Source organism: Astatotilapia calliptera, chromosome 9, assembly GCF_964374335.1.
Source record: "Astatotilapia calliptera chromosome 9, fAstCal68.1, whole genome shotgun sequence".
NCBI classification, from domain to species: Eukaryota; Metazoa; Chordata; class Actinopteri; order Cichliformes; family Cichlidae; genus Astatotilapia; species Astatotilapia calliptera.
The window spans coordinates 31,266,089-31,278,483 of NC_137430.1; the positions used below are offsets into that span (position 1 = coordinate 31,266,089).

The 12,395-nt window shown below is 44.9% G+C and overlaps 1 protein-coding gene across 1 annotated transcript; it reads right to left on the reverse strand.

Annotated features, from left to right (window-relative positions):
• LOC145431169 (putative RNA-directed DNA polymerase from transposon X-element) lies at positions 1-4,961 on the reverse strand. Its single transcript, XM_080306650.1, has 2 exons — positions 4,736-4,961; positions 1-3,667 (listed from the first exon to the last, which is right to left on the reverse strand). Exon 2 carries the CDS (start codon positions 2,911-2,913, stop codon positions 1-3), a length of 2,913 nt encoding a protein of 970 aa, XP_080162776.1. The 5' UTR covers positions 2,914-3,667; positions 4,736-4,961.
• Between the last annotated feature and the right edge of the window lie 7,434 nt (positions 4,962-12,395).

Genomic DNA, 12,395 nt, shown 5'->3' on the forward strand with positions numbered 1-12,395 from the left:
TTATTGTTTATCAGTCAGTCCCTTTTTGCTGAGGAGACGGATGGCTTGTGGAAAAAAGCTGTTGCACAGTCTGGATGTGTGTGCCCGAATGCTTCGGTACCTTTTTCCAGATGGCAGGAGTGTAAAGAGTGTGTGAGAGGGGTGTGTCCGATCAGCCACAATGCTGGTGGCTTTGCGAATGCAGCGTGTGGTGTAGATGTCCTCAATAGAGGGTAGAGAGACCCCGATGATCTTCTCTGCTGTTCCCACTATCCGCTGTAGGGTCTTGCGGTCTGATATGGCACAGCTCCCAAACCAGACAGTGATGCAGCCGCTCAGGATGCTCTCAATAGTTCCTCTATAGAAGGTGGTCAGGATCGGTGGTGGAAGCCGGGCCTTTCTCAGTCTTCTCAGAAAGAAGAGACGCTGTTGGGCTTTCTTGTGCAGGGAGCTGGTGTTGAGGGACCAGCCGAGGTCCTTCTCCAGGTGTACACCCAGGAATTTGGTGCTGTCAACGATCTCCACAGAGGAGCCGTTGATGCTCAGCAGTGAGTGGTCGCCTCGTGTCCTCCTAAAGTCAACAACCATCTCTTTTGTCTTGTCAACATTCAGAGACAGGTTGTTGTCCTTACACCAGTCCGTTAGTCTCTGCACTTCCTCTCTGTACGCTGACTCGTCGTTCTTGCTAATGAGACCCACCACGGTCGTGTCATCAGCGAACTTAATGATGTGATTTGAACTGTGTGTTGTTACACAGTCATGAGTCAGCAGTGTGAACAGCAGAGGACTGAGTACACAGCCTTGTGGGGCCCCAGTGCTCAGTGTGGTGGTGCTGGAGGTGCAGTTCCCGATCCGTACTGACTGAGGCCTTCCGGTCAGAAAGTCCAGGATCCAGTTGCAGAGGGAGGTGTTCAGGCCTAACAGGCTCAGCTTTCCGATCAGTTGTTGGGGGATGATCGTGTTAAATGCTGAGCTGAAATCTATGTACAGCATTCGGACGTGTGAGTCCTTCTTGTCCAAGTGTGTCAGGGCAAGATGGAGTGCAGTGGAGATGGCGTCGTCCGTTGAGCGGTTATGGCGGTATGCAAATTGCATTGGGTCCAGTGAGGGGGGCAGCAGGGTCTTGATGTGTCTCATGACGAGCCGTTCGAAGCACTTCATGATGGTGGGTGTAAGTGCGATAGGGCGGTAGTCATTGAGACAGGACACAGAAGACTTCTTGGGCACGGGGACGATGGTGGTGGCCTTGAAGCACGTGGGGACAACGGCACTGCTCAGAGAGATGTTGAAGATGTCGGTGAGAACATTTGCCAGCTGATCAGCACATTCTCTGAGCACTCTGCCTGGGATGTTGTCTGGTCCAGCAGCTTTACGTGGATTGACTCTGCGTAGAGTTTTCCTCACCTCAGCTGTAGTGAGACACAGGACCTGGTCGTTCGGAGGAGGGGTGGTCTTCCTCGCCGCCACGTCGTTCTGCCTGTCGAACCGAGCATAGAAGTTGTTAAGCACATCTGGGAGGGAGCCGTCACTGTCACAGGCAGGTGGTGTCGTCCTGTAGTTAGCGATGGCTTGTAAGCCCTGCCACATGCGTCGTGTGTCGCCGCTGTCCTTAAAGTGGTTGTGGATTCTCTGGGCGTGTGCGCGCTTCGCCTCTCTGATGGCCCGAGAAAGTTCAGCCCTCGCTCTTCTAAGCGCCACCTTATCTCCCTCTTTGAAGGCAGAGTCTCGGGTCCTTAGAAGTGCACGCACTTCCGCAGTAATCCACGGTTTCTGGTTGGGTCGTGAGATGATGATCTTGGAGACAGTGACGTCATCGGTGCACTTGTTGATATAGCTGGACACTGATGATGTGTACTCCTCCAAGTCAGTGAAGTCGCCGTAAGTTGCAGCCTCTCTAAACATGTTCCAGTCAGTGCTCTCAAAACAGTCCTGAAGAGCAGAGATGGTTCCTGCTGGCCAGGTTTTCACCTGCTTCAGAACCGGTTTTGATCGCCTGACGAGTGGTCTGTATGCTGGAATTAGCATAACAGAGATGTGGTCTGAGTAGCCGAGGTGGGGGCGGGGCTCTGCCCGATATGCGCCGGGGATGTTTGTGTAAACAAGATCCAGCGTGTTTTCTCCCCTCGTTGCAAAGTCCACATACTGATGGAATCTAGGAAGCACTGACTTGAGATTTGCATGGTTGAAGTCCCCAGCAACAATAAACAGTCCATCCGGGTGTGTATTTTGCAGTTCACTGATCTTTGTATACAATTCCCATAGCGCTTCCTTAGCATTAGCGCTAGGTGGAATGTACACTCCGATAATGAAAACAGTGGTGAATTCCCGTGGTAAGTAAAAAGGTCTGCATCTAACAGTCACAAACTCCACCAGGGATGAGCAATAACTAGAGACTAGCACAGAGTTCTTGCACCATTTCTCGTTGATGTAAACACACAAGCCGCCACCGCGAGTCTTACCGCACAGAGCTGCATTTCTGTCGGCGCGAAACGAGGCCAGCCCGTTTAGCTGAATAGCGGCGTCCGGTACTCTTTCGCTGAGCCATGTTTCCGTGAAAACAAAGACACAGCAGTCTCTAATCTCACGCTGTGTGGCCTGCTGGAGTCGGATGTAATCCAGTTTGTTATCCAGGGAGCAGACGTTGGATAAGATGATGGACGGTAGAGCCGGCCGGCAAGGGTTTGTTTTTAGCCTAGCACAGACTCCCGCCCGCTTGCCGCGCTTCCGCTTCCTCGCGCAACGCTTCCGATGTCTCCACCTCCGTCCGCCGGCATCAGGCAACGCCGAGGCTTCGAGGCCTGGTTCGCGGAGCAAGCCGAGTTCACGCAGCGTTTCCCGCAGCCCCTCCTGGATGTCGTCAACTAGGTTATTTAGGTTGAAAAGTGTCTGGCTGTTGTATGCACGAACACCGACACCAGTTGCGACGTTATCCATACATAGTGCAAAATAAGCACGCTACACACAAAAACGTAAACAATAAACAATGCAGCACCAGTTTTGGCTCCGGAGTGGCCGCTGCGTGCTACTGCCGCGCCGCCATTTCCTGTTATCACTTCAAATAGAAATCAGGCTGTAGAGGTTTGGTGCAGGCAGAAAAACAGCTGCAGGGACAATGAAAAGACTTTTCTGCTCCAACTTCTCCCAGCATGCTGAGCTAATGGTTAGCTGGTGTTTTTCTCCAAACACTCTCTCACTCTTCTCTCAACGTGTTCACAATAAACTGTGAACAGACACCGAGGAGAGCAGCAGAAGACCTCATTCAGGAGCTAAACTCAACATGAACTGAACTCACAGTAAAGTTAGCTCGGTGCTTACCTTTAGATGAGCCCACAAACCGAGAGAAACTCCGCGATGAAGCTGCAACTCTTTCCAAACACAGGAAACAGATCAGGGAGCAGAGACCCACGTGGTTCACGCTGATCTCAGCTACGATCCAGGAGACAAGGGTGGGCAGATCGATGCAGATATCGATCCAAACGTTGGTAGTGGTTTATGATCGATGCTTTAGTTCGTCCCTCTCCTCTAAATTTAGAACTTTACTCCCTTTGGATGAAAAAGCAGCTCTGTCTGTGAAAACACCGCTTCTTATGCGGCAGACTCACTTTGCTCCGCCCCCTTCTTTTTGCCCTGCTGGGATTTGTTACTGTGCGGTCACGTGACTCAGATGCGCTCGGAAGACGCATTTGGGCTGCAGAGAGAGAGAGAGAGAGAGAGAGGAGCACCATGTGGAGATATTTTACGGTTGTAAATGAAAATGCAGGAGAACAGATGGAAGGCATGTCAGCACCTAAAGCCACAGGAGACCACAACAAGATGTAGAGTTCAGCTTAGTTTTTTCACATCTCAGTTAAATGCTTTGACTGAATTCTCACTGCACAGTCTGTAGTGGAGATATCAAAGATAGGCACGGCTGTGGCACTGATTCAGTCTTTGAGCACTACGGTCACCCCGGTGTGTCGGCCAGAACACCACTTAAGGCCAAATTGCCCAGAGCACGAAAGAAGGAGAGAGCTTAAGGTTCCGTTTGAGGCACTTTATTGTCACCGCTTAATTTCTGGGGCTGTAACACAGCGGGTGTACATAAGTGTGTGTCTGGGTGTGTGTGGGTGTGTGTGTGTGTGTGTGGTTTCCTACAAAGGAAATAAACAAGGGAAATAACAATAAATAAAGAGAATGGAAAAGTCAAATACTCAAATATAAACATAATACAACATAGTTAACATAATCAAATATAAAGATCAGAAAAATATAATACACTTCAAACTGCTCACACTATGCAACTAAATAGCATTAGTGCGAGGTTAAGCAACCGTCGGTACATGTGAACTACTTCCGGTAGTTATACAAAATAAAAGCGTCCCCCATTATATTCCGCTATAATGCTCTTATTGTGAAGGGCAAGCGGGACGCCATACTTCCGGTTATACTACGTTTGCTATTTTATTAATCCACGTACCTAATTGTTCGCTACAAACTCCGCTACTTCAAAGTAAACAATCACAAGCATCACATACAACATATAGAGAAGGTCTGATAACACAGGAATGACATTATGGACATACGAGCGACCGTACATGCGTCAACAAGCTAAACCGGGGCCAAGCTAACAACATAAGTTAGCATATGAAATGAGGGTGAACTCACGCGTTGCATGCGTGGCCTACCGCTCCAACTATGGACTACATTAGCTCCTAAATGGTAACATACTACAGTACTGACACAACAAAGGCAAAATACGACACAGGTCACTACTTACTTGTCATTTACGCACACCTAACATGCCCCAGGAATCAGTGCACCCCCTCCGGACCAACACTGCTCAGCCGCCATTAAACTGCCCACCTTACTAACCGGATGATGTCACTAGAAGGTGGGCTGGCCCAAACTGACAGAAGATGGAACATTACATGAACTTATATAAACTTATAAACACCAGTAAAACTATTATATGAACTTTGGGCAGGGATAGCTCAGTAGGTAGAGTGGTTGCCCCATGATCGGAAGGTCGATTCCCCTTAACAGCTACCCTGAGGTACCCCTGAGCAAGGTACCGTCCCTACACACTGCTCCCCGGGCGCCCAATGGCTGCCCACTGCTTCACTGAGTGAATGGGTTAAATGCAGAGAGCAATTTCCCCACGGGGCTCAATAAAGTACAATAATGTACACACTTTCTTCTTCTTCTTGGGGCCTTTTATACACAGTCTGTCAAGTAAAATATTCACAGTCTTGGAGTAATATTCGACTCTTCTTTGGGCCTTGACTCTCATGTAAAATATTTTTCTCGTTCCTGTTTCTATCATTTAAGAAACATCTCTAAACTGCGACATGTGGTTTCCTCAGCTGAACTGGAAAAACTCATTCATGCATTTGTGTCATCACACTTAGATTACTGTAATTCCCTGTTTACTAGCTTGGATAAATCATCTCTCTGTCGCCTCCAGGCAATACAAAACGAAGCAGCCAGACAACTAACTCGCTCTACCAAGCGTGTTCACATCACTCCCATCTTATATTCTTTACATTGGCTCCCAATACAGTTTAGAATTTGCTTTAAAATTCTTGTTTTAACATACAGAGCACTAAATGGCCAGGCCCCAGATTATTTATCCAAGCTTCTTATAAAATACACTGCTGCTTGTCATCTCCGCTCACAGACTCAGAGTCTGTTAGTTGTTCCCCGTACACGACTGAAGACAAAAGGGGACAGCCTTTCAGTCAGTTGCACCAAGCCTGTAGAACAGTTTACCACATCAATTACGTTTGCTTGACTCTGTGGATTCTTTTAAAAAACAGTTAAAATCTTTTCTGTTCAAACAAGCCTTTTGTTGATCTACATATTTTATTTAATTTTTTTTACATTATTTACATTTGATCTTTTACATTGTATATAATGTCTATTGTTTTTATTGTTTATTTTAATATTTGTGTACAGAGGGGAAAAAAAAGTTACCGGGCCACCGAGGAAATGCCCGATGGCCAGTCCAGCATTGGTTGTGCCAACACTTAACCCTTCACGTGCAAACTGTGGCACGCGTGCCTAGGGTTGCTGACCCCTGATGTAGATGCTAAAAATGACAGCCTCAACATGATCAAACTATCTCTAATAATCCTCTATGTACCACAGGCCTTCAAGGTGGCTGTAGTTAAACCTTTACTCAAAAAGCCATCTGTAGATCCAGCAGTCTTAGCTAATTATAGGCCAATCTCCAACCTTCCTTTCATATCAAAAATCTTTGAAAGAGTAGTTGTCAAACAGCTAACAGATCATCTGCAGAGGAATGGCTTATTTTAAGTTTCAGTCAGGTTTCAACAGCTTTAGTGAAGGCTACAAATGATCTTCTTATGGCCTCTGACAGTGGACTCATCTCTGTGCTTGTCCTGCTAGACCTCAGTGCAGCATTCGATACTATTGACCATAATATCCTATTAGAGCGATTAGAACATGCTGTAGGTATTACAGGTACTGTGCTGCAGTGGTTTGTATCATATCTATCTAATAGACTCCAGTTTGTGCATGTAAATGGAGAGTCCTCTTCACACACTGAGGTCAATTATGGAGTTCCACAGGGTTCAGTGCTAGGACCAATTCTGTTTACATTATACATGCTTCCCTTAGGCAGTATCATTAGAAGACATAGCATACATTTTCACTGCTATGCAGATGACACCCAGCTCTATCTGTCCATGAAGCCAGATAACACACACCAATTAGTTAAACTGCAGGAATGTCTTAAAGACATAAAGACCTGGATGGCCGCTAACTTTCTGCTTCTTAATTCAGATAAAACTGAGCTTATTGTACTCGGCCCTGAAAATCTTAGAAATATGGTATCTAACCAGATTCTTACTCTGGATGGCATTACCTTGGCCTCCAGTAACGCTGTGAGGAACCTTGGAGTCATTTTTGACCAGGATATGTCCTTCAACACACTTATTAAACAAATATGTAAGACTGCTTTCTTCCATTTGCGCAACATCTCTAAAGTTAGAAATATCCTGTCTCAGAGTGACGCTGAAAAACTAGTTCATGCATTTATTACTTCCAGGCTGGACGACTGTAATTCATTATTATCAGGATGTCCAAAAAACTCGCTGAAAAGCCTTCAGCTGATCCAAAATGCTGCAGCAAGAGTCCTGACAGGGACTAGAAAGAGAGAGCATATTTCTCCTGTTTTGGCTTCCCTTCATTAGCTTCCTGTTAAATCCAGAATTGAATTCAAAATCCTGCTCCTCACATACAAGGTCTCAAATAATCAGGCCCCATCTTATCTTAATGACCTTGTAGTACCATATCACCCTATTAGAGCACTTCGCTCTCGTTCTGCAGGCCTACTTGTTGTTCCTAGAGTATTTAAAAGTAGAATGGGAGGCAGAGCCTTCAGTTTTCAGGCCCCTCTTCTGTGGAACCAGCTTCCAGTTTGGATTCGGGAGACAGACACTATCTCTACTTTTAAGATTAGGCTTAAAAGTTTCCTTTTTGCTAAAGCATATGGTTAGGGCTGGACCAGGTGACCCTGAATCCTCCCTTAGTTATGCTGCAATAGACGTAGGCTGCCGGGGGTTTCCCATGATGCATTGAGTATTTCTTCCTCAGTCATCTTTCTCACTCACTATGTATTAACAGACCTCTTTGCATTGAATCATATCTGTTATTAACCTCTGTCTCTCTTCCACAGCATGTCTTTTATCCTGTCTTCCTTCTCTCACCCCAACCGGTCACAGCAGATGGCCCCGCCCCTCCCTGAGCCTGGTTCTGCCGGAAGTTTCTTCCTGTAGTCGTCAGAATTGTTGTCTGAAGACCTACAAGGATACCCAATGGATTTATTTTGCCAAATGGGTCATCATGGCATTGCCGTATTGGTCCATTTGATCGACTTTTGTTTTTATTATTTATTTTATTTTATTTTCAGTTGTTACAGACGGGACAGACATGAGTGAGGGATAGGAAAGGGAGAAAGAAAGAGGAAGGAAAAGAAAAATAGAAGGGGAGAGGGACAGTGAGAAAGGGGAAAAAAATCTCCTGGATCACCTGCTGAGAGAAAAAGAATAGAAAACAAGCAAAAAAAACCAAAGCAACATACTAAACACAACACATTATTCTAGCATCACATTAATCTAGCTAAGTGTAAACAGCAGTAAACACTAAATATTGAATGTTGTTGTGCAGCACGCAGGACAGACAGCGCACAATGTGCTTTGACGTAGCAGCCAAGAAAGGTGTGATTTAAGTCTATGAACAGTGAACACCCATGTGCACACCTGTGTGGATCAGCGCACTTATATTCAAATGGTTTCCCCATGTAATGGTCTGCAAGAGGATGTAGAGAGCCATAGCCCTGTCCCCCAGGGCATGAAGTAGGCATGGAGGAGATCCAGGCCCCAGACATCCAGAGGCCCCAGAGTGCGAGAGCCCAAGGAGGACCACTGGAGGGCATCCGTGCCACCCTCATGGGAAGGGCTGAGGATCCCCAGACGAGGGGTCACCCAGTAGCCATCGAGCAGAAGCTAGAGGGGGCTGCACCGGCGTGCCCGCCGGCTCTGCCGGCAGCCAGCTGTGCCAGAGTGAACCGAGCCGCAGGCCCAGAGGCCGGAGGCCCGAGGGCCCCCCCGCACCCCGGAGGAAGCCTGACCGAGCAACAGGCGCCAGGCCCCGGGGTCATATGATTGTTGAAGCACCTTGAGGCGACTTTTGTTGTGATTTGGCGCTATATAAATAAAATTGAATTGAATTGAACTATATGCCTTTTTGAGCATTGCTATCTGTCAGGGAATTTCTAAGAATCTCCCAACAGTTCTTCAGCTGAGACACCTGAGTTAGAAAACACAAACACTGCAGTTGTCTTTACTCCCGAGGGCAGCCAGAGCGCTCGTACTCGCAGAGAGACGCTCACGGATTCGTGCTCTGTCACTGTCTGCGTTCTTTATTTATACAAGCTGGTTACACGTGTGTACAAAGATAACAAAGTTATTCCAAGAACTCAGAGCTGAGGTTCCCCTTTTCTGCATCTGTATGTTCTCAGAACAGAGGAAGCTGTTAGTTGCTAAATAAGTTTATCACCACTGTAGCTGCCTCCACCAGTGTGTGAATGTGAGAGTGAATGAATAGTGGCATTGTAAAGCGCTTTGGGTGCCTTGAAAAGCGCTATATAAATCCAATCCATTATTATTATTATTATTATTATTATTATTATTATTATTATTATTATTATTATTATTATTATTATTATTATTAAAAGTTGTTATATGAAAAGTCACGTAGACATGAGGTTTGCTTAACTATCCTTACAAGGGCACATTTCATAAAACTGATCACATTATGTATAATTGACTCTTAACACTATCAAATCTACATTAGTGTCCGACACCACTGTAATTGTCATCTTTATATAGTGTCTTATTTGTAAGTATCAATAGAAATCCTGCGATCTTTTCCAGATCGTATTTTTTTTTCAATGTATCAACACTAATTAAATTCCCATCTTTAATCCGCCTATCAAATGTAGGTAATCCTTCAGCAGACCAGCTTTTAAGACTTGAGTCCAATTTATTTGGGGTAAATCTCCCTTTTGACAAGAAAGCAGAACTCTTGCAGAACCAGGCTCAGGAAGGGGAGGCCATGTGCCACAACCGGGTAGAATGAGAGAAGGAAGACAGGATAACAGACATGCTGTGGAAAAGAACAAGAGATTAATAACAAGTATGATTCAATGCAGAGAGGTCTATTAACACATAGTGAGTGAGAAAGATGACTGAGGAAGAAATACTCAATACATCATGGGAAACCCTGGCAGCCTACACCTATTGCAGCATAAATAAGGGAGGGTTCAGAGTCACCTGAACCAGCTCTAACTATATGACTTAGTAAAAGGGAAAGCTTTACTTTTGTTGTGATTTGGCGCTATATAGATAAAAATTGAATTGACTTGAATCGGTTCTTTAGTAGGTCTAGAGGGGTTAAACTGCGTCCTCACATCTGCTTCATGAATATGAAGGGCTGTAGTGGGAGAAGGTGGTTTGAAATCCTCAAGGTTGTGAAGTGAGGAGGGGGCTCCTGTGGGTGAAGTCTTTGATAGCATCGATGGCTCTGTTGTGGGGGGAGCGGGGAAGGTGGGGGGATGATGGACCAAAGTGTCTCTATTGAGGTGTGAAAGCTGCTTGATGGATCATCAAACCGACAGTAAAAGTCGTTGAGGGTGTTGGCCAACAGCAAGTCATTAGTGGGGTGGGGCTGTGTACTTCCTGAAGTGAAAATATGGCATTTAAAGATGAATGGGAAAACTCGCTCACAGCTGACTAATGAACATTTGTATGCATGCTTAAGAACTGCATTGACCCCATTTCACCCAAGGTTTAAAATTCTGCCTGCAAATGTCAGAGGTGTACTCGTCTGTGTCCATATTTTCTCCAGCATACGGGGGATTCCCATCATAATGAGTCTTTTGGTAAGAGGTGATAAAGAACCTAATCAAAATTTTCCATCCAAATTCCCTCCATCTTTGTGAGGTAGTGCATTTCCATTGTTGTTTCCATATTTGAGTCCATTCATCCTGTGTTATGCACACTCCTCCCTCCTTCTCCCATAATATCTTATTTGTAAAAAATGTATACAAAGAGGAAATGTGTTTTTTGTTGACTTCGCCACTACATGCCTTTTTGAGCGTTGCTATCAAATCTACATTAGTGTCCGACGCCACTCTCATCGTCGTCTTTAGTTCCTTATTTGCAAGTATCGGCATGAATCCTGTCTTTCCAGATTGTATTTTTGTTTCAATGTATCAACACTAATTAAATTCCCATCTTTAATCAGACTATCAAATGTAGGTAATCCTTTAGCAGACCAACTTTCAAGACGTGAGTCCAATTTAATTGGGGTAACGTCACAGACATAAGCATATCCTTTAAATAATGCCAAGTCTTGTTCTAGCTTAAATTCAAAAATATATATTGTTAATTAAATGTTAAATAAAAGCTAGAAAAGGTTGCATTTCCTGCGAAAATGCAGTGTAGTGGAATCTGATGAAAACGGCAGGAAAATCTCCCTTTTAAAAGGACAGCCGAAGCTGCACAAAACACCTACAAACTTATCTCACTACAACGTGGTGCCGAAAATATGACTCGCAGCTCCAGCACGACACAGCTGCTGACATCCAGCTAGCCACAGCTAAAAAGATATTTAGAGAAAACGTACCATTTCCTCAAGTTACACGAGTTGAGTTTTTTCACGCTGAAAAGTTGGTTTGTTTTGGCTCTCACCGAAGACACCGACACTGCAGACATAGCTGTTCCTTTCTGCTGCTTTTAAACGAAACATTCTTTGCATGTGAGGAAAATGCTGTTCATCCTCTTCAGCTCTAGTGTAGACTCTGCAATGTTTTCATGTTTCTTCTTTCCATGTGTCGCTACTTTGAAACGCTTGGGCCGCTCTGCCCACCACAGCTTCAAACTGGTCATGTGACTGCATGGCCACATCTCATTGGTAAAAAAAGTTACCAGAAACTCCACTGACGTCATGTTATCTAATGTGTTAAACTAATTATTTTTTTAAAAAGTAACGAGTCGAATTTTGCAAATGTAGCGGAGTAAAAGTACCGTTTCTTCTTCACAAATGTACTCAAGTAAAAGTAAAAAGTATCGTGCAAAAAAGATACTTTAAAAGTGCATTTTTTTCAAAAACTTACTCAAGTAAATGTAATGGAGTAAATGTAACTCGTTACTACTGTTACCTGATTCGTATTTTGAGGAAAGACAACGACTGCAGAGTCCCAGTACGGTGCGCCAAAACAAGGATTTTATTGAAACGTATATGGGGGGAAGTCGAGCACGATCACTCAAACAGCATCGATCTTCCCCGAACAATAGTTGGGGTGTGATACTTATAGACATGATGACCATGGTGACATGCGTCACTACAGATGAAAAACAACATGCATGTTCCAGTAATTCTATCTCAGGAGATATTCCAAAAAGAACAGTTCCTTCCGATGTTCCTCCACCTAACAGATGCATCCTGTCATTACACTCTTACACTGGACTAATCAGAACTAAACTGTCACGTATACAGGTACACAGCCTTTGCAATCAGTTCCCTCAGGCAGACTATGTGTCTGTGTTGTGACCTTAGCGCCTGACCCCCCTCTACGTCCTCTGTTACCAGGCAAACTTCAATGCAGGAGGCTGCTGAATGCACACAGGCAATATGCAGTAAATTATACGATAAACATGTAGGCAACCTTTCAATAGCTGAACTTTGCTCCATTGATCGGCCAGACATCGCGCTGCCCGTAGCTTCAAACCATTAATTAACTTGACCGAGCTTCAACCCTTTAATTATGCAATATGTGTATAACATGATTACAGTTGCACCTGCAATGAAAGATTATGTGCTTATGCCAACCCGTGAAATACAGACTTTAA

What these genes read in the sequence shown, in the direction of transcription:
- LOC145431169 (XM_080306650.1), bottom strand. Translation starts at nt 2,913, where the DNA reads ATGGATAACGTCGCAACTGGTGTCGGTGTTCGTGCATACAACAGCCAG.